This window comes from Ochotona curzoniae, unplaced genomic scaffold, assembly GCF_017591425.1.
Source record: "Ochotona curzoniae isolate NIBS_2020 unplaced genomic scaffold, NIBS_Ocur_1.0 contig_43, whole genome shotgun sequence".
NCBI classification, from domain to species: domain Eukaryota; kingdom Metazoa; phylum Chordata; class Mammalia; order Lagomorpha; family Ochotonidae; genus Ochotona; species Ochotona curzoniae.
The window spans coordinates 7644410-7667500 of NW_024466218.1; the positions used below are offsets into that span (position 1 = coordinate 7644410).

The 23091-nt window shown below is 39.0% G+C and overlaps 1 protein-coding gene across 3 annotated transcripts in view; it reads left to right on the plus strand.

Annotated features, from left to right (window-relative positions):
• The window catches only part of ZNF521 (zinc finger protein 521), a 280382-nt gene that overhangs the window by 141856 nt on the left and 115435 nt on the right, over positions 1–23091 (plus strand). For all 3 annotated transcript variants that reach the window (XM_040984700.1, XM_040984699.1, XM_040984702.1), the window contains one exon: positions 7308–7392. In XM_040984700.1, the coding sequence (XP_040840634.1) occupies positions 7308–7392 (85 nt within the window). The remainder of the gene's footprint in view (positions 1–7307; positions 7393–23091) is intronic.

Genomic DNA, 23091 nt, shown 5'->3' on the forward strand with positions numbered 1-23091 from the left:
AAATATCTGAATTGTTGCTTTTTAAATTATTATTATGTTTTTGTTCAGCAAAATAGAGCCAAATAAAATTCCTCCTGCCCTTAGATATTTATTTCATTTGTAATGAATTGGTTCGTTCCTGTCATGGTAATGTATATTGCCAGAATCATTGATAGAGCATCTTTTTCCTTACTTATTTTCAATCTTTTTACAGCCTCTTGCCTATTTTTTAGTCCCATTTTGCAGCATCATCATCAACTTGTGATATTCTTTATGTTATTCACTTCAAAGCCCTATTTAATAAACCTTTATTAATCTCACTGGTTGTCACACAGTCTAAATTGGTGGCTTCTATTTTGAAGAACTGTTCATATGTTCCAAAGTCTGCTTCCAAGGGTGAGAACTAACCTTTGACAAGCATCTTTGTTGTACCAGGCCCTTCGTATCGTATCTCATTCCATCCCCATAATAACCTGTCAAGCAAAGAATAATAACAGCACTTACCATTTAATGCAAGCCTGCGACATGGTAGGCATGGTACTAAGCACTTTAACATCATTCTCACATCAACTCTAAGATGTGAGTTTTATTATTTTTAATTTACAGGGAAGGGAACTAAGACTCAGGGTAGTCAAATAGTTAGTTACACATCTTAGATGCCGAAGCTAGTAAATAGAAAACACCTGCAGCTAGAAGATTCTAAAACTTCCTCTTTAGATAACTTGGTTGTATTTGGAAAGAATTTTGGGTACTGTCACCGCACAACACTCAAATTCTACCCTCCTGACCCAGGCTAAGTTTGGTTTCCATTAACACCACACCAAGCTTGGAATTGGTGAAGACAAAAAAGGGTGTTGGGCGGGGGTGGTGAGCAGGACTGTGGGTGTAGGACTTTTGGAAGGATGGTTTTGTAGTTTCATTTTTGATGTTCCAAACTTGCAAGAATGGCAAATAAAATGGAAATATAGAGAACCAGGTAGATTTGGCAAAGTTCAAAACAGTTCTTTATCTTTGAAAATCAGAAACCAAATATTAAATCCCAGGAGTTATCCAGGCTGCGGTCAGGGATCTGTTGGATTCATTCCCACGAACAGAAAGTGGTGATTAGGGTTTTACGTCCCTATGGGACAGAGCCTGTGGGGCTGGGGAAGGGCCTCCTTGCTTATGACTAAACACATTCTCCTGAAATTGGGTGCATTAGCTAGAGGGCTAAAGAGTGAGGAGAAAGATGCAGTGTGACTTAAAACTGAACTCACAATGTCACTGCATCTGTGATTTAACCTGTAACATCCCCTCTATCCCTGCATCAATCAGATGCACTAGAAATGTCCCCCTGAGAGACTGTGGTCCAGGAGCCTGCGGGGGCCTAGAAGGATCATTTAAAACTAGAAAAGGAGGAGTGAACACATGGAAAAAATACTACTACAAATGTGCTTCAAGTCAGGATTCTAGGTTATGTGAAGAAGTCTACTGCCAGTGAAGGAACAAGCAATTAAAAAAAAATGACATGACACCAGAAAGAATTAATTGTATGGAATGGTTTGACAAAGACTTTGAAATAGCTATGTTTAGGCGTCTGGCTTGTGAGACAGTGGACTAACCTGCCATTTGTGATGGCAGCATCCCATATCATAGTGTCAGTCCCAGTCCTGGCGGCTGTGCTTGCCAGTTAGCTTGCTACTAATGTGCCAGGGAAGGCAGTAGAGGATGGCTCCAATGCTTAGCATCTCTGCTACTCTTGTAGAGGACCCAGAAGTAATTCGTGTGCTGGCTTTGGCCGGGCTCAGTCCTGGCTCTAGTGGACATTAAAGAGTGAATCACTGGATGGGACATCTCTGTCTCTGTCACTCTCTTAAATATAAACATAAATATAAATATATGACTAAGTCTTTTCTTTAAAGTAATTATGTTTTGAAACTCAGATTGATGAAGAAATGGTTTCCACTGGCATGTGTGAGAAATTATGACACAAATATCAGAAGAAATGAAATAAAACTAGAACACTTGATTGTTTAATGTTAGAAATAGTAACGTTGAAAAATAGTCATTGAAGTAAGAGCTTTGGTTGATAGGGCATACTAGGTTGGACAGCAGTGAAGGCACAGGCAGTGATTTGTGGGAATACAGAAGGCACCCACTTCTTATGAAACAGGAGAACTGATTCTGAAAATACACAGGGTCTTCACAAAGCCTGTGCAGATGTGTACAATCAAGGAAACTATGCAGGGGCTTAAATTTTTTTTGTACCAAAATTACCTTTTAATTTCATATTCTATGAACTTCTTGAAGGACCCTCATATGCACAAAGTATCAGATAAGGTACCTGGAGGAAATATTGCGAGAATGCAATTTGTGCAGTGGAGAACGTGAGAGAAATTTACTAACTGCTCATTCTAAATGCTGAGCATCTTGGGGATTCAAGACATACATGAGATCTCGGATTGAAATTGTTCCTTTGTTTTTCAATGCAATTTAAAATATTACTTTTTATTTTATTTGAAAAGAAGACAGAAAAAGAGCAGAGGGTAAAAAGCATAGAACAAGATATGAATAGAGACATTCCTACATGCTGGCAACAGTTAAGGCTGGACTAAGTTAGAATCAGATGCTTAGAATCCAGTGTGGTGTTCCACGTGCATGTCAGGGACTCACACACTTGCACCATCTTTGGATGCTATCCAGGCTGTGCAACTGTAGGAAGTTTACTTGGAAGCAGAGTAGCTGAGACTGGAGCCAGACATCCCAGTATGAGATGCAGGTTGCCCAAGTAGCACCACCGTAAGACACACATCTGTGAACTTTTGAAGACTTTTCTCATGGATAGACTTCTAAATCCTTTTGCACCAAAGTAAAATTATCTTTCAATCTTACTTTTTGCTGCCTTCTAATATTCTCTCAGATGTATGTAAGCTTGATGTTTTGGGTTCTGGAGAAAATGAATAAATTTGCTTTGTTTCAATTTTTTTCCTCTTTCTGCTTTTGCTAAGCTGATTTCTTGGAAATTGAGTCTATGCATTTCTGCCTTACAACTCTCAAAATGAAAGCTGCCAGAACTCCGGACCTCCAATTCATATTTGAACAGTTTTCCTTGTTTTTGTTCATTTTACTTTGTATCCTGAAATTGGATGCGCAAATAAACATCTGATTTTACAAGTGGGGGAAATAAACAGAAATCGTCCTTTTTGCATTGAACAGGACACATACATGTAAATACATGGTTAAAAACAATGGTGACAAAACTCCGGAACAGGGAAAATCTTGAAATAGACTCAGAGTTGATGAAGTCAGTTCTGCCCCATGGATTTTAGTCAAGGGTCTGGGACCAGGAGCCTACAAGTAAAGTGGCTAAAAACAGTTCCTTCCCTATCCATAACCTGTTTTCCCTGGAAGTACAATGTGGCTGTGTGTACTGTCACCTGCTATCTCGCAGGCTGCACCTGCAGGAGGCCGAATTGGAAGCAGAGGCATGGCTTGATCCCATGGATTGATACGGGACATGGCATTCCTTGAGATAACTTAACATACTGCCCCACAACAAGCATCCCTCAAAAAAATCTTTTAACTACTTCATTCCCAAACTAGGACTCTCATTACATTTAATAGCTAAATTTTCTAGTCTCTTTCACCTGAAAACAATCTGTCCAGTTTTTTCTCTTGTAACATTGATTTCTTTTTAACCATAAGAGTGCAGGTCCCTTGAAGAATACTGGGTATTCACAACTGTATTTTCTTCACAATAATACTTTTTCTCTGTTTCTAAAGTTGCTGCTGTCTAGAAGTTTGAGTAGATCCAGGTATATGTTTTAGATATCTTACTGGTATTCCACACTGTACCAAGAAACACCCGATGTATAGCTGCTCTATCATGAGTAATAGTAAGCAAATGCTCTGGTTTCAAGTGATGACTGTGAGTTAATTTCACTGTAAAGATATTTTCTCCACTTTATAATCATCAGACGATGAAATACCTCTGTTAGATTCAACATCCATTAGTGGGTTATCATGAAGCATTTGATTTGGCATTGCCAAATGGTGATGTTCTAATTTCATCATCCCTCCCACTGTTATTTGTTTATAAAGAATACCTATCCCTCATCAAACAGGCACTAAGGTCAGTTCCTCCCCCAGAAAAGCAAAGCATTCTGTCCTCACGGTTACTGATTATCAGAGAAAGAAATTCTAGTCGTCCCCTCCACTGGTAACAGTGGAGATTGGCTTTTTGTTTGTGTGGGTTATTATGATTCTTATGGACTCATTGGTGTTCTTTTCAAACATTCAGTGTTTTTATAAATATCAAGGTAGTTTGCAACTACAAAATATAGGTTTAAATATTGTTGTGAATTGTTATTTGTTTTGTTTTACTTTGGTGAGATATAAATGTGAAGCTTTAGTCCTAACAGGTGCAGACGGCTTAGACAAGGATGAGTTTCACCAGAATCATTTTAAAATATATATTATTTAAGATCCCTAATCACATTTTTTTTAATTTATGAGATGCTCTTTTCTAAAAGTCTCTGAGTACCTTAACCACAGTGTAAGTGAAAACAAGAATGTCAAAAAGGCACATTGAAATTGTTCTGAAAAATCAATCAAAAATAATGAGGTGCTGGGAAAAAGTTGTATCCTTGATAATTACATCTATCAGTATCAGAAAACAAAAGAGAACAATCAGGAAATGACAATCCCACTCCCAAGTAGCACATTTAAAAAGGCTAATGAAAAAAAGTCTCTTTTAAAAATTGTACCAAATTAGCATTTCAAGTAAATTGACAACTTAAGCGTCGATGAAGGCCAATCTGGGCCCAAACAATGGAAGTTCTGTTCCTACTTTTATGTGCTTTTAAAAGAAATGATCTCACTTGACTCTTTTTGTTGTTGTCTTTGATATAAATGGAAATCATTGTCCTGGGGGAGGAGACAGTCCCTCCGTGTGCTCAGGAGTCAGGTCACACCTCCAGGGGTAGCCCTCATTTGGGGGTTCCTTCTTAATAAAACCTTGATCTGGAGCCAGACAGCCTGATTGAAAGGTGACTTAAGCATTTTCTTATGCTGTTTTCAGCCTAAAATGGGGTTACTGTCATAGTAGGCAAGGGGTTCAGCCAGCTCTTTATAGCACCTGAGCCTAGAGGTTGGCCTAGAGGGTGAAAGGAGCAGAAAATCAGGCTTGAGTGTACAATTTGGATGAGTTACCTAATCCCAGCCACACGGAACAGAATGGACTTACCCCCCAGGCTGGTCCTGTTCCAAGGTTACAAGGTTACAATCCGTTGCTTAAAAATGGTGTACAGGTGCACAGGAGTCTCTCGAATATTTTGTTTAAGAATCTATAATTATAATGAGGGACACTTTAAAGGTCACTGAAGATGGCTTTAAAAAAAAAAAGAGAGTGAAAATGAATTTTCATCAACGGCTTTAAAAGAAACCCCAGAGCACATCCCAGTGTTCATAATGCTGCTTTGTGTGTGGGAAATATGAAAAAGTGCGAAGAGCTGGAGTTCAAGCTTGCTGTATTTTAAACCCTGGGTCTTCGTTTTGATCACATTAAATGTGTATCTGATTGCAAATTGAGAAGCTTATCCATCAGCACAGGGCTTTGTTAGTAAAAGAGGAATAGAGTGTCCAAGCTATTGTTTTTAGACGTAGAAAGAATTAGTATTTGAATTGTTGGTAGTGACTGAAGCATTGTCTTTCCGTAGTTAAAGAAGACATACAAAGATCTTCAAATGTGTCCGTTGATCTTGAAGATAACCATAAGAGCTGATATCTCTTATTTTGGCTTTTCAAGTGATTTTATTCTTTATTATTAGAACAGAAACAGAAAAAAAAGCTCCTAGTACATTCCACCAACATATTCATCAGTCATCATTTTTGAAGACAGTTCTCGACGTGCTGTATGTTTTACTGCGCTAACAAGAGAAAAGACTAGCCATTAAGTTTATGTTTCTTTGTTTTTCAACAAGGTCACATATCAGGAATAATGCTAGAAGTATGCTAATAAACAATATATAATGCAGGTCATCAGGGAGTAAGAAATATTTTCTAACTAGTTCTAAAGGGAAATATTGTTTTAAAAAAGGGATAGGTGTTATTTACGCAACACGTGGTGCTCTATATGTCACCATGAAAAGCATCTTGTAAACCGCCCGGCGTGCTAAATCTTGCCCTGTGATTGTCAGAGTGTTTGAAGTCCATGTAAGATTTAGATTCCGCACATTCAGTTCACAATACGCCTCGTGCACAGCTGGTTGGTTGTTTAGACAGCTTCCATCGGAAGTATGCTTGTACTTTGGTGATTCGCAAGAAATGTTTCTCTGCATTTCACAAGGAAATTCTGTTAAATTGTAATGAAGATTTTACTTGGATATCTGTTGTCATTTTAATCTGAAATGGAACAGCACCTTCATTTTGTGACGTTCTAAACAATTTGAGTTCTTTAACATTGATTCTAGTTTGCCGGGTGATATTCACTAGTAATACCATTTAGTGAAACAAGTTTCTGTGACTACAGGTGAAATAATTCTGGAAGAATGCTTGCAACCAAATGCGATTTCACAAATGCAATTGTCACAGATTTTGGAGACTTGCAAAATGCATTATTTCCAAATGGTTTATTTTGTTTTCCACGGTAGGCTTTAATTTTAAATATTGAGCTTCATTATGCAGGAATGTGTTACTTGCATGTACTGGAAAACACAGCCAACATTTTATTTATTGAGTTCATGTACTGGATTGCAGTAATCAAAGTATGAGATTTGCTTTTGTCAAAGAGCTTGTCTATAGAATCAAGAGCTTCTCTTCCCAGCTGTGTGGCACTGTGACATGAGGCAGATCTTTGTCCTTCTCTGCACCTCTATTTCTTCATTTCTGCTCTCAGAATTTTCATAAAAATGTTGCCCTGTGCACTTCACAGAATGGATGTGTAAATGACACAACAGTGCTGAAATATTCAATAAGATAAAATTTCTTTATAGGAGAAAGTATATCCATTTCACAGATGCCTGGAAATATAACAATTATTTGAGTTAGATTGAAATTGTTCCTAATTTAGTTAGAAGTCTCCCACAAATATATTGTGCCATAGTTATGTGCCTCGCTTTCTTCTAAATGTTTACAACTGAAAGGAAAATGATGGGACCAAGCCACAAAAACTTGGTAAGAACTCATGGAATTTTTCCAAGCAGCCCAACATTAGATTAGTTAGTGCCATCGTTAAGACCAGCAGCTTAGAAAACTGCTGTGTGCACGTCTGTATGTGTGTTAGAGTGGTAAAGAAACCAACAATAAAAGCACACTCATCTGAGTAATTCTGTTTATACTTGTTTTCTCAGAAGAAGACCTATCAATGCATCAAGTGTCAGATGGTTTTCTACAATGAATGGGATATTCAGGTTCATGTTGCAAACCACATGATTGGTGAGTAATGCTGTAAACCTTACTACAGATAGTTTCTGCTCCTACTTGTGTACATCAATGTCTGTATAATTAAACAGAGTTAAGGATGAATTAATTGTTCAGCCATCAATGGTTTTCCCAGGCATGATTGATTTTTTTAATTTCTATTATTAGGCCTGATATGGCGGTAGCTCATTTTATTTTCTGTGAGGGCTACTTTAGACTTCTACAGAGGATTATATATCTACTGCCAGTCAAAACACAGGTGATTAGCAAATTAAACTTCTAATCATTTTTGCATTATTGAAAACTAACAGGAATGGTTAATGAACTGGATGTTAGCTTTCCATAGAGTTTTAGACAGGTTTTAATTTCAGAAGTTATTATGGTAATGGCACTGCTGTGTGTTGCTTAAGCATCTTTGTATCAAAAGCTACAGTGGTGAGTTCTTGTGATAGGGAAACATAAATAATTTAAATTGCCGTGAAATAGTTTTATATGTATGATTTCAACAGCCTGGAAATAATCGTGATCATAAAGATCTTTCAGTAATCATTTTTTATTCCCCACCAAATTTTCCATAGATATTTGTAAGTGTGGTTTGGGGAAAGATGTCTGAAGTCATTCCAGGCCAATGTTTTCAGTATTTTGCATTTATCACTTGGGTTAAAACTAAGAGAATGGTTTTTCCACCTACTCAGATTGTCCCATTATTCCTTGATTCCTCAGGGGTTGCTGCCTATGTTTTTTAATTTGATAAGCACTTAGTAATAACACTAAGAGTTTTACTAACCAATTAAACTTTATCAAGCAGATCTTTTTCTACCAATAAAATGCCAGTTGCTAAAACATCGTACTACTTTTGTTACTCATTTGTGATTTTATACTATGACAATTTTTTATTTAGTACTCACAGTGTGATTATTTTATAGTTCCACAAATAGTTGTGATATCAGATTTTAAAAATCCAGTTAAGCTCTATTTGCCTGTTATGAAACTGTAAGATATGAAAGAATTCACGTTAGACTTGGACCTTGCTTGCAGGGATAAGTTGTGTTAACACACTATTTAGTGACATCCTAAGGATATTTTGTAGAATTCTTGCTCCAAATGTTATAACTGATCACTAAAGCTAAACAAAGCTTCCAAAGCTTTTGTCTGAATTAATGAAGATAAATTTAAAAGTATGTTGGCAAATTGATTAATCATTTTTCAATAAGATGTGCTTTATAGTTTTCAATTGATGAGTTTTTAGGAGGATTATTCCTTATAAAACACTGAGTGTGCAAAATGAAAAATATACATAACAGTTCAAATATTCATTGCTTCGTCTTGGTATTTTCTGTGTGTGAGCACTAATACTATTCATGAAATTTTTATGCATTATACTTTTGAATATTATGAAGAACAGTGTTTTTGAATAGTTCCAAAATCATGGCAATATGTACGATATTTAGGTAGTGTGTTTCCTTACTGTTTCCTTCCGGTTGATAGTGAAACTCCTTAATATAATGTCATGGAACTGTTTCATTCAGCAGCAGGGAGGGCAGGGAATAGAGAATCTGACTTCTGTTTTCCAGAGGAGCCATGTTGCTCTTGCCCAACTGTTTTTGAGAAGAGTTTGTTAATGACAGTCATTCATGATTTTGCCCTCTGAGTGGACACATTTCTTGCAGGTTTGCAGAGTAAGGAAAGTTCAGTGAAATGTCACTATTAGTTCTACTGAATGTAAACTCACTTTTGTTTTTGAATTTGTTATTTATGCTAATATCCAGATTAAGAGAAAAAATATATTTTCAGTTTGTATTTTACTTGTTTAGTACATGCACAATAGGAAATGGATGCTCCTGAGAGAACTTCTGATTTTCTGATTTCAGTGTTCTTTGCCCTTCAGGCTTTTTGTCCCCTCCTTTTTTAAACAGCTTTATACTTTTTCTCTTTGTATTTATCTTGCATTTCTTGCATCATTAGTACTTTGCCAAGGCCTTTCCTCCTTCTACCTTACAGTGAATCAGTGTGACACTCACCGCCTCTTGGGAGCTGAGCATTTGACTATTCACCTGCCATGAGAGAAGCAAATTCCATTCATTTTCACAGAGGGCCCAGTTACTTAATATTCATGCTTTTTAAAATAATAAAATGTGTAATTCTCTTGCACTCGAAGCACAAATAAATGAATAGCATCCATTTAATTGTTTTATCTGTTGACCATGCATCCGTGTGCTTAAACTCCTTTCAGGTTATTACCATCTAGAAAGAGGATGGGGAATGGGAGGGAGACACAGAGGCTAAGATGTCCTTTTTGAAAATCCCACTGTGATACTTACTCTTTCAAATGAGGCAGGCAGCATTATTTTGTTGGCTAAAATACCTCCATTGAGGGGAGGTATTCTTAGATTGTATATCTCTGTGTGTTTTTTGTTTAATCAAAAAATAATCTCAACTAGACATTTAGCAGGGGAAGAGGGATTAGGGACCATCTGAAAAGCCTCTTACTCCTTGTGCTAAGAGCGTAGATAGTGGTTTTACATATTCTGTTTTATTTTTCAATCAGTCTAGAGGAAGGATTATATCACCTGATGGCAAGCTAGATCTACAGATGACCCAATGAGGTGCACCTGTCAATTGCTTCTTTAATCAAGTTCTGTACATTCCTTTCTGTGTAGCACATATGTTTTAATGCAGTCCCAAGCAGCCTCCACTCCTCTTTCTGGAGTTGCTGGCTTCAGGATATTGGCCAGGGACATTTGTGAAAGGAAAACCATCCTTGGTTCCACCAGGTACATACCAACAGTGCTTGTCTTAAGTGCCTGCTTTGTAGCTCATGTGGATCAGTGATCTGAGTTGCAGGAATAGTATTCAATAAAAATGCATTAGGAATTTGGCTTACATCTGTTAAGGAAAAGAAAACTTCACCCTCCACCACATTTTGACAATTATCAGTAAGAAATCAGACTATTGCCTATGCCTGTTTTTTTTTCTTTTTTATACACACAGAGAGAGAGAGAGAACTAAAAAATATTTCTAATATTTAATATTTAATATTTTTAATATTTAATAGCTTTACCCAGGGAAAGATTTATTCTTTTTAACTTCTGTATTGATGAGGAAATTTTTCTTGTCTTCCCCTGTCCATTTCACATAGTTTACACTGATGTTTGACTTGAGAATGCAAAAAAAAAAATTGCACGTATATCTTTTACTTTGCTATTCACCCCTCTCTTCTCTCACTAAATATTTATTGTTATTTTCCTGAGATACCTGTTGTTGTTACGATGATGATGATGATTATTATTATTACTTGGTATGGATTCGCACAGATGAAGATGAAACCAGAGAATTTAAATGTGTTTAACCCAGCAAAGGCATTGCCTCATATAAAATTATGAGGTTCAACAGCAGTAGAGTAAATGTGTAAGTGCTCCGAATAAAGGGCTGTTAGGCATGAGATAATATAAAGAGATGACATTGCCAAGAACTGTTTAGGAGAAGCTTAATTTTTTCACTCTGATAATTCTTGACCAATAATTACCAGCTTCTAATTATCTATTTTAGTTAGGAAGAAATTTCGATCACTATGGAGGTTGGCATTGCAGCTAGCGCATAAATCCCCAAAGAGACAAATGTGTTCCAAACAGCCACAAACAACTGTCTCATGAAACATCGTGAGCAAATTGCGAGCGGCTGGTGGTAGACAACCAGCAGCACTCCCTCCATCGAAGGCCAGTCAGCTTGACAAAGAAGCGATCAAAGGGGAGAAATACCATTATCCTTGCAGTTGATGGCAATGGTCATGGGCTCAGAGGACAAGTAGTCAGGCTACTGCTGGGACTCCAGCATTTTTTTTTTTTTCAACCTTCACTGATGGAGAATGTGCGGGGAATGGGTCCAAAACTCTCAGCTCAAAATTATGTTTTAAAGTCCACTTAGAAATGCTAAGTTCTTTAGTTTTGTTAGTCTTTTTTCCCCTCATATTTTCCATGTGATTACAAATGACATATGTTTTGAGGGAAAAACTGTATGTACAATATTTTGTGAAAGCAGAGGAAAAAACTTTCAAAACAAATCACTAGTAAATATGTTCCGGGCAGTTCCGGGTGATGTGAATTTAGTATTTTAAAAGAGCAAATTTATTTAGAAAAGCAAAATCGGACTGGCAAAACAATTACTAGGGGGAAGACACAGTGGAAAGATAGTGATTGATTTTATCATTGCTCTAATACTCAAATTTTCATAGGTAATTACAGTTTTTTACAGATCCAGAAAGAATCAACTCGTGTGCAGTGAATGTGGAGAGCTATGCACCCCATGTGTTATGTCTCTCATGATATATATCACAGACGTCACGATAGAAAGGATGTATACATCAGCTCTGAACAGTGTGGAGAAATTTGAGTCTGTTCTTGTGACAAGTGACATTCATACATTCTGCAATTTCTTTGATGCTCAAGGTCACAAATGGCATTCTTATTCTTTCATTTCTTTAGTGGATGGTCTGCTGTGTGACTCATCTTCATTATAGTTTTTTGACATTCGCTAGCACCTGTGATGCATTTCAGCTTGGGCATTTTGCTTTGGAATAGACTAAAACCAATATTTTGAGGTCTATAGAGGGTTTGGATTTTATATGACTAAAGGGGAAATAGCCAAAGATATTGTATCTGTGCCTAGGAAAATAAAGCTGCATGGCCCTTTCAGCTCTGCTTCTATTGGCAGTTTTTAAAACATGAATAAAAATGAATGTGTGTGTGTGTGTGTGGTGTGTATACACTATCTTAAGAAGCTCAAAATTACTGAGATTCTTTGGAGCCTTGATTTGTAGTCACTCTAAGTGAGAAGACTATTGAATTATTTTAAAATATCTTTATTTGATTGCTGAGAAATTTCAAGGAATTAAGAAACAGACATTTGGTGTTAAATATGATGAAATACTGGCTTATTTCATCAAGAGCTGGATTAAAAAAGATGAAATCTGGGCAGTTTAATGGTAACAGAAAGCTTCCCTCTTGTGGGCAATGCTGACTGATTTGAAAAGCCCATAAAGGGTTTCTACATGCACCATACAAAAGGGATACTTTCTCTTTAATAGCCATCTGTACAGGAGAGCGGAGTGGGCCAGGTCATCTCTCCTCAGCTGTCGTGATATTAACGTAGGTAATGGAGCAAGCTCGCATTCTGCTGGGTGTTGTTTTTCATACATGTTCATCGATTTACACAGATAATTCTATTTATTTCTTAGAGTTGGTCCAAGTGTACCAGGCAGAATAACAAACACCAAAGCATTTCAAATGACTTTATCTTTGTTTGTCACGTTAACTTTTTTTTTCTAAAAAAAAAAAATGGTGTCACACCTACTGTGCAGATGGCTGCATGATTTGTAAACCAGCCAAAACATTTAAACAAATGTGTGATCTGGGGATAGATTAAATAAAGGATAAAATGGAGTGTGGGCCACAAATTCTAATAATCAGATGATTTTAAGTTGTGTGCAGTGTGGAGCGATGGTCACAGCGAAGGCAGAGAAAGCTTGCCAATGACAGCAAGGTGCCTGATAGATCTCAGGATGGAGCCCGTGGCCTGGTAGGCCTCAGTTTGAGAACCGCACATTTGCTGTACAGCTGGCAGCTCTGTATGGGGACATCAGATAAAACTTATGTAGAATGAAGTGTTATTGCTTCGCATGAAATTGTTCAGAGAGGGAATTTGCAGACAGTAAGTGAAAACAGAATTCATGGTAGCAATGAAGCAGACTGTAAATATGGGGAGGGACAAATTATCTGCACAATTTAACCAAAATTCAAGAAGTATTCAGAAAGGACATCCGCGGGCATCAATAGGACCTGGCTATGCTGCTTACTGAGTGCAAAGAGGGCCGCAGGACCCTCGCACGTCTCCCTTACCAATAGCCTGCCAAAAACAAAGACGATGTAAGAGACAGGAAAAAGAACAAAAAAGACACTCTGGTAGAAGGGAGGGTTTGCGAGTAGGCCTCCTGATTATTTGGATTCTTATTACTTATGAACGTTTGCGGAGCTGCGTCCTCATTTCAATGGTACGCTGTTAAAAGACAAATCAAGATGCTTATCCGCGTCGTGTGTTTTCACTTGCGTCTAGCGGCTTTGATTTACTAGAGTACAAAATGCTGGCAGTCAGGTCGTTTCTAATTTACAAGCCCCAAAGAAAGCCTCTTAGACATGTGAATGTTCTGTGAGGATGAGGATTCGGGCTGAGCTTGTCAACGGATCCAAGATACCGTTTCTGGTCCCTCGTTAGAACACATTGCCCTTAAAGAGGCCTCCCAAGAATGTTGTGCTCCAGCCCACGTCCTGGGTGCCAGCTTAGCTGCTCGGCTCTGCACAGAGACACCAGGAAGAGAGGCTGTGTCAGATGGGCAGTGCCATGTGACTGGCTGAGACACAATGGTGGGGCTACTGGCTCTCAGTCTGTCCTCGCTTTTGACTTATGCCACAAGGGCACTGGTGGTGCCTTCACTCACTGTTTGATATATTTATTAGCAAGTGCAGGTGTCTGTCTTCGGATGTCAGGTGTGCAGAAATGTTTCTGAAAGCTCGAAAAGTCATCAACAATAAAGAGCAAAGATCCCTGCACACACTCACACACACACACCCCCCTCTGCACATAGACCTATCTGACCCATTTGCATAGGCTCAGTTCACACACACCTAGAGAACAGGCCTCTGACGACCCATTTCCACAGGTTATTTCCTAGTTGCAGAGCCATGAATAGCAGGAAACAAAGGAGAGGGAGCCAATATGGAGAGTGGGTGTCGAACTTCAGCTGCTCATATTGTTGCATTTGGTGAGCTGCCGGGGTTTCGTAGGTCACCTTTAGAATTATGCCTATGACAGCAGTAGCTACCTGCCAAGATTGCAAGGTATCTCACAGCTCTCAGGATGGCGCCTGTGGCCTGGTAGGCCTCAGTTGGAGGGGTACACATTTGCTGTACAGCTGGCAGCACTGTATGGGGCAGCCGCGTGGGCTGTTAGGGAGCTGGAAAGGAGACAAGCATGAAATTTCTTCTAACCCCAACTCTGTTTTTCTGTACTGTTGGCTGCTTCTCAGTTCCTTGACAAAAAAACCAATCAGGCACCCTTTAATCCGCCTGTGATTACCACTGGTATAAAAAGAGAAGCATAATGAGGAAAAATGCCTCGTTTTGTTGCCTTCAAAAGCCAACAAATTGGAGTTAACTTGACAGGAAGTGGCTTAATAATTAGATTATTTATTTATTCCTGACACATATCCCCCTGTTACTAGTCTCAGGAGACCCTGTAGATGGTACGATTTTCAAGCTGCCATTACTGCGCTGTCTTGTGTGAACAAAGAAGCTCCTGTCTATCAGTCAATTAAATGCACTCTTTAAGCAGGGGCTGCGGAGTCCTCAATGGAGAGAGCCCTGGGACCCCGGGGCGGAGGAGTCCTTTCTCTGTACTGTACATCACACTCTCAACGACAGTCCCCACAGAGATGGAATAAAGTCATGCATTAAAATATCACTTGTTGATTTGTTTGCTAATGAAGAGCCATTGAAATGTTTGTGTATTTCTATGGCAAAATTGTTGATAAAAGGGCCTACTTGCCAGCATATCTGAGTTCATCTACCATGAGTGCTTATTTAAGAGTTATTAAAATTAAAGCCAACAAATAACACGATAAAAAAACAAAAAAAGAACGGAGGATGCTCTGATTTCATCAGATGAAGTGGAAGAAGGCGAGAACAAGTGGTGCAGTGTCAGTTCCTTGTATGTGTTGCGTCAATCCCAGCACCTTGTTCTCCCTGGCATCAAAATGTACGTCTTCTGCAGAGTATCTGGGAGTTACACCTTTTAAATACGAAGTGATGCTAGAATCCCTTTCTGAGAAGAATGTCCTTAGAAGCTTTATTGTTTGTTTTCTTTACACGGAGGGGCGTTTTCATCGCCGTTTCTCCCAGCCGGAGAATCTTTTTTACAAGTCTTTCCAAGGAGCTTATTAGAGGGGTTTTTTAAAATCAAGCTAATGCAACATTGATGAAACTGATGAGACCCCATGTCACAGCCACGTGGAACATAGGGAAATACCCATTCTCTTTGTTCCTCTGCGTGTTTTCTTCTTCCATTCCTTCTTCTGTTCAACAGTATCACCTTATTTCTGCTTAGTTAAGTATTGGTGACATTGCACCTTAGACAAGGCTAGTATCCCTGATGGTTGTTCATTCACAAATGCTCCTTAGTGCTGCTGGGTACAAAACATGTTTTGCTGAACTTCTCTGGGCTCCCACTAATTGGCTTCATATTTTAAGAGTACATCTGTTGTTAGTTTGGAGGTCTGGCGGGCTCTCCGGGCTGGAAGACTTAGATAATGTTATGACAGCTCTCTGATGAAATATTTAGCTGTGGCTCTGCCATTTAAAGGGATAAATTTGGAATTTAAACAGAGGGCACTGAACTTTGAAAAACATCCCCTCTCCTCTCCTCCAGTCCTCGTAAGAGAGTGATCAGGGCTTTGGCCACAGTTTCCACGATTACCAGACAACAGGCTTAAGAAATTAATTCGAACCATCATCAGATGGCTGTATTTCTTATTTCTGCCCTGTTATTCCAAGTCATTTTTGTTAGAAAAAGCTTAGGTGCTCGGAGGTGTTCTGTAATAGAAAATGAATTTGAAACCCTTTCATTAATTGGTGATTAATATATTTCAGGATTAGTTTAAGCAGGGCTGTACCTCCTGCCCAGTCAAGTATGTTCTGGTTAATATCCAATTATCTGCACCTTCGTAGTTATTATGTCTTAATATTTCAGATATGATAACCAGAAACTTGAGAGTAATGCTAATGAGCAGTATAGAGCAAGAATTAACCAATGACATACTCAGTGATCCTTGGTGAGGGAAGAATCTCCACCCCGCCCCCCAGCCCCTTAACACAGTCAGCCTGTTCTCTGCTCGGACTGAAAAGTCAGGTCTTCAAGTCCAGCCAGCCTGGAGCTGAATACCATTCAGATTTTCTTTTAAATATGTTAACCTGGATTTACAGTGTAAATGCTCCCCTAAAAAGACATAGTTTCAGTTAATGCAGAACTAAAAGTAGGGAACACAGGACTTGTTTCGGTTTTCCAAACAGGAAGCATCCTGCTCTGCATCTTTTCCTTCTCACAAAGCCACGAGTTGTTAGGTCTTCATGGGCTGTTTGAATTCATATTAATTTGGGATCCTCTGAATGGCTCACAAAGAAACCCCCGCCCCCCCCTTTTTTTTTTCTGTTACCTTTTAGTCTCTTCTCCCCACATTTTATGCCCACTCTGTATCAGGATGATGCTGCTCCAGAAGATTTTTTTTTTTAAACAGGTGAATTCACTTTTGAAGGCCCTCCCTTAGCTTCCATGACAGTGCCTGCTGGGGCGCTGTGTGTGCTGTTCCTAGCCACGTTGCTTCCAGTGGTGCACTTTGTGCATTGCCCCTTTGTATGCTGTATTGTAATGAAGCAACATCAGTAAATTGCAGTGAAGGGTGATGGTTGCACAGGGATGACTACTACACCTTGGGGTCCATTTGCACCAGATTATTCTTTTTATTGTTATTATTACTTCCCATCTTCTTTACTCCCTTGCTGCTGAACTTGATGTTGGCCACCGGTGCAACGCAGAGGGGATCTTGAGGAACATTGCAGGCACTGTGGTTTTTTTTTTTTCCTCCTAGGCACATCCCAATCACCATTCAATTCCAAACGTGCAGATTCTAGGTGACCTGGCAGTTCTTCATCCATGCCACTTTACTTTCTTAACTTTATTTGTAATGTCCCTCACCTCCATCTTTTTAAAAGAGCACATGTGTGATGAGTAAAAGAAAAATGCTTCTTTTCACACATCTTGTGGAGGTGTTATAAATCAGTAAAGCTAATTGATGGTCAAGTTGATCAACCCTACTCCTCCTGGATCCTCCCTCCCAACAATGAGGCCTAATAATTTAGGGAAGGTATATCTACACAGGATTGTTGCCTGAACAAAATATACACATGGCTAGTATCTTGTTCATTTTCCTTAATACATAGCTAAAGTAGCTATAAATATTGTATGCATTAGTTTTTCTCTGTATCTGCCTGCAGCTGTGTTTACCCAGTAACTAATAGCACAGGCAGAACTTGTAGAACAGACTCACGACTGAGGTCTTAACCTGGGGATAACTATTATGTGAATTTGGGATGATGGCTGATCCTTTGGTTGTCATAAATTCAGTACCTGTGTCCATTTGCTTTTTCAAATCGTCTGTGTAGCTGTTGTTGAGTTTTTCTTTGTCTAAGGCTGGGCTACTGTGCGGCATTCAAACTAAAATCTAGAATTAGAACTGACACACCTTCAATGGAACTATCAAGTCTTTTAAAACTGCTTGCCCATGACGCCAGTCCCATGCTATTCGACCATACACACTTCCGATTGTGGGCCAAAGAGCATTGATTTTTAGCTGTCATTTCTGGTGCACATACTGTAGAATTGAAATTTAAACCTTAATCCACTCAGTGATGCAATTAATTTTTAATGTGTAGTAATACTAATTGAAATAGCCTGAATTTAGTAAGTCACCACAAGACATTTTCAAAAGCAAGAGTCTCCACTGAGAGCAAGGAGGACAGGTAATCATTGCTAGAGTGTTTACAGAATAAAAGCCCACTGTGCAGGCCTCTGGTGAAAAGGGAATTTTCTTTAAGTTAGGTGAGGTGGTAGTTCTTTTCAAAGTTTTTTCCAATGGGAATTTTGACTTTCCACCACAAAAGGGTAAAATATTCTTGTCAACTTTTTCCAAAAAAGGGGGGGATGTTTTATTTTAGAAATATCTTCACATAATGTGTGTAAAAATAATATTAAAACTCTTTTTTGTTATTAAGTTAGCACTCACGAATAGTTGCACAGAAGTCACGTGTCAGCAATTGCCATGGCCAAAGCCATAGTCTCAATGGGTAGTCTCATTATATGATCAGCATTTGAGATAGTATTTCCCAAGTTGACGAATGCTAGTGCTTTACCAGCTGTCTGTGAATCTTCTGCCTTGTTTTGGTGTATTCATATTTCCCTGAACCAAAAATTACATTATGCTTCCTTAGGTTTCAAAGAGATCTACCTTAACCTAGTGTATGTGATTTCGGCATGGCTTTTTAAATGCTTCTTTCCTTGGCTGAGGTCTAGTAAGCTTTGCATACTGAAGCTAAATAGGCTTTCAGTCATTTCTATAACTGAAAAGATTCTCTAACCACATTTACCTGCTAGTAAATGAGGACTTTTTAAAATGCATCAGTTCTACTGCTGAATGGGCTTGTGGAGTGTTCAAAAATGAGCACCGGCTTCAACTGTAAAAGAAAAGGCAAGCGTGGTATATCATGCTTTTGTGGCTCTACATTATAGTATTTAATAAGCTGATAGTGCTGTTAAATATTTAGCAAAGGTTCTCTCATAACCCTATCATCTATTCAAATGGGAGTTTAAGACATTTTTGCAGCACATAAGTAAAAATGATGTTAGTGAACTTGAACTTATAGTGAGGCGTATTTCTTAAATGACTCGTGGTGTAACATGATACAGATGAGTTTAGCATATTCACACCTACCGGACTGAAATCAGTTCATATGCTCTGGATCAAGGGTTCAAGTTGGCTTTCGTCTGCCACTAAATCAAAGTGCAGTTGGGGATCCTAGGATGACACTGTAACCCATGAAAAGATAAAAAGGACCTTCATTGTAATTATTTTAAGCTGTTTTAGCATCTGCTGAGCTTTCCAATAAATATGTCTTTTCTTTTCTATTGTATAGATAGAGGGGAAAAAATAAAGATGAGGAGAGATCAACTAATCTAGAGCATATTATCAAATCAAACTGGGACACAGTGCATTATATCTTTTGAGCATCAATCTTGGCTATCCTGTGGCAAATAGCATATATTAGATAATTTGTGTGTCTATTGATAGGATGCATAATGGATCATCTTTGCCTGATTTTTTTTCTGACAATACTTGATAGTAACAATAACTGGGGCTTTCATCTGGAGTCTGAATTGCTTTCTAGGGGTTTTGCGTAATTCCGGTGCTGATATATAGGATGCAGACTTCACCACTGTCATTATGTTGGTAGGTTAGAACACATCTTTGTATCTTCACGTGCTTAATCCTGTTAGGAGTCTGGAAGATGTAAAGATTAAGGCTGGGAGTTTAGATTTATACGTACTGTGTGTGTGGTTCTTCCAGGAGCCTATTTGCTAGGCTCTAATTTTCATCCTGTTTTATATGCAGCCAGTGACCACTGTGTTCATGCAGACTGCACAGAGACATAGCTGTAAAACATGGCCTGCTGATCTTGTTTGCTGTTTGTATTCTCATAAGAAGAAACACAAGATTCATTATGATGGGGTGGAAATACATTTTGTGTTGACATTGTGTACATCACATGTATGTCCAAATCAAGGATTTCGTGCAAGAGAGCGCAGATGAAGGAGACAGCTTTCACTCCTCATGAAGCAGAAGGGAGGGGAAGGGCGATGGGCTCCGTGTACAGGTGTGTTTAATATGCAATGCTTGATGTATGTTGACCTCAGGTTACAAGAGTAGAAAATCCCATTTTCCAGCTTGTTTCAAATGTAGTAAAAATGCTGCTTCAGTTGCTTTATGCTACTCACATTGGGAAAGGTGCTTATACTGTGATAATTATCATCAAGGAATATTAATGTGTTCAGCATTTGTAACCCAAAAACTCATTATAGCTTAAGCTGTGCATCATCTGTGAAGAGAGAACTTTGCCAGAATTCGCTCTTCACAGGGGTTGCCGCCTGCTTGCTGCGGAGTGGTCAGAGTCTGCAAGAGGTCACTCAGGCTATTTTTGAAAGCTGAAGTTTTGCAATTTTTGAACCGCTCCCTTCTGTCTAAAGAGCTTATCATCCTTCTTTCAAAATGCCCCCTTTGTAATTGCATGTGCTGTACAATGCAAAGAATAATATCAAAATAAGTAAGAGGAAACTACAGCTCATTTTGTTGAATCCAAGAGGATTGGTACATGTATTCCACACCAAGATAATTGAAGCATTTGTGTCTTCTGTCATTGAGCAAAGGGATTCATTTACACCAGTTTCCCTAATGCAGGTGCCCTTGGGTTTAGGATAGAAATGCCCCCTCTGGGGCTCCACTTCACATCCCTCTGGCTGGAAATTGTGTAAGTAAGACCACAGGTCAGCCTTCCTTTTTCAGCGACAGAATCCTTAATTAGTCTGACAGTCTTTCAGATGGCCTGGGTTGTTTCTGGGTTTATGCTCGCACATTTCATTTAAGATAACTGTCTAATGTATAGATATTTTTGTATGTTTGTTTAAAATCATTCCCTGGGGTGGGGGTGGGGTGTTCTGTCATCATGGAAACTAAAATCTGTGGATGGGTCAAGGATCCTGTAACCTGATCTGATGATAAAAGGTGGACAGACATTTCCATTAGAAATAAGGGCCGGTTAGTTTTGTAAGGAGGTTGTGCCCTCACCTGTAGTGGGCAGCTTGGAGAAAAGGGAGCCGTGTCCCCATGATGTTTATATGTGATTAAATCTCATTACCTCTCCTCCTCCTCCGCCCCCACCATGATCCATTGTTTGTTGTTTCCCAGCAGTGACATTGTTCCATGCTTCATGTGAGGGTTTGGGTAGGTCAGGGAGAGAGAACTAATACTCAGTTCTATCAGGGCTGTCTGGCTTTGCAGGACTGCTGTGCTTCTGAGGTCAAATTGTGAACCTGGTCTTGCTCCTGGGAGAACTAGAAAAATATGTTTCATAACTTCCCATAGACCTAAGCAAAGAGTAAGAAGGAAAAACATGAAGCCCACAGGCTCAGTGTAGATGAGCTGAAAGGTTGGAATTCATCAAGCAGGAAAGCTGACTGTGTAGAAGGCATCCTCACCGTGAGGGGTCACCACCGTGGGTGCAGCATCGGTCCAGGCTGAGGGCTTTGGGGGATAGGGTAATCATTCAAATAGCCCAGCAGGCACAAACTCACAAGTTGATAATCTGGAGCAAACTTGCTGAAATAGGAACTTACCCTGCTCTTCAAATCACATACGTGAAGGAATACTGAAGGGCGAGTGCCGCGCCTGCCACGTAGATACTGCAGGCCAGGGCCACGGACAGCAGTGCGTTTATTGTTGTTTTACACAGGGTACAGCTTCTGTTTTCTGCATTAGAGCTCAGAAACCACAAAAAGGCTGAGTGTTCCAAACCAGCAAGAAGTTCTCAGTAGTTTGGGAAACACAGTGCAGAGACAGCGGTGGTTCATCTTGAATGAGGATGTAAACGTAATCATCATAATGAATTTTGAGTAACCAGTTGCTCCACTTTCCCAAAACAGTGATGTACAAAGATGGCTTCCCAAGCCTGAAGGCATTCTCTGCATTTGTGCTAGATGCGGTCCTCTGCACCTCGAGGCATTGGAAACGTGTGTCAGGTCATTTGTTTATAAGAGATCAAAACGTGTACTTTAGTTGGAGTAAATTGCATTTTCATGTTTAAGTTCACTATTTGCACTTGATGTGGTCAGAGCCAAATATGAAGAGTTGCTTTGACATGGTTCCTGTGTCTGCCAAGTCCCAGGCCATGGTGTTTTTACACTGGATGGTGCACGATGCAGGGTGAGTGTGATGTTGAGATGTTGGAAACCAAGCACACTTCATTGTAGGTCCAGGCTGTTTGGGGTCAGTGTACCTTCTTAAATTACTTTAATTGCCATTTAATTTGTCTTAGCAATGACACATTGAATGAACTTGTGCACATATATCTGTGTCTTTAGCAGAGAATTATAACCTTGTAAGCATCATGGGTTTTCATAGGAACATGAGAGCAGCTTTCATTTCTAAATAAAAAGATCATTTTCACTTTCTCTAAAAATGTGTTTCCCATTATGTAGGAGAGATTTCCATAGAGTGCATGGAAAATACATGCCGTAGAAAAACTATGTATAGGTTTCCAAGTTTTGTGAAATGAACTTTTATCTTTAAATTCCATTTTTTCACATTTTCATTTTCCTTGAAAGGTCATCTTACATGTTAAGTTATCACTTTATGATGTATAACTTTAAAGTGTATTCAGATGTCTTAATTGTTCAGCTGATTTCTGAATCCTAATTCAAATTTTCTCCCAGAAACTGATTTCCTGGTGAGTATATGTGATGGTGGGGGAGTTTGTCATTTTCCTTTAAGATAAATTCGTGTCATCTTATTTGTATGACTGTTATGTGCTGGCACCTGCTGCCAGCCACTCCCACCCCTTCCCCACACATGCACGGGCTAGCGCAGCACGCCCTGTCTTATGTTTAACATGTTTCCAGCAGCTCATTGAGTTGGGACAAAAGTGAAATGAAAACCATGGAGCTTATATTGGAGTCTGATATCTGAAAGAGATACTGGAAAAGGATGTTTTTTGGCTTGGCTCCCTTTTAGATGTAATTGCTGCTTCATTAGGACTTGGAAGAGTTTCCTGTGGTTAAATTTAATCAAATGGCTCAGAATAACAAATGTGTACACTCAAAATTCCAGGACAGTTCTGTGTATGAAAGATTATTTTCCTGAATTTAACACACACACACACACACTTCTGCCACCACTACTGGCAGTAACAACAACTAGTTTGTAAAATTCAATGAGGAGGCACTGTCTCACAGCACTCCAACTCCATTAGAGTCAGGAAAGGCAATCAGTCATGTATAGAAATGTGT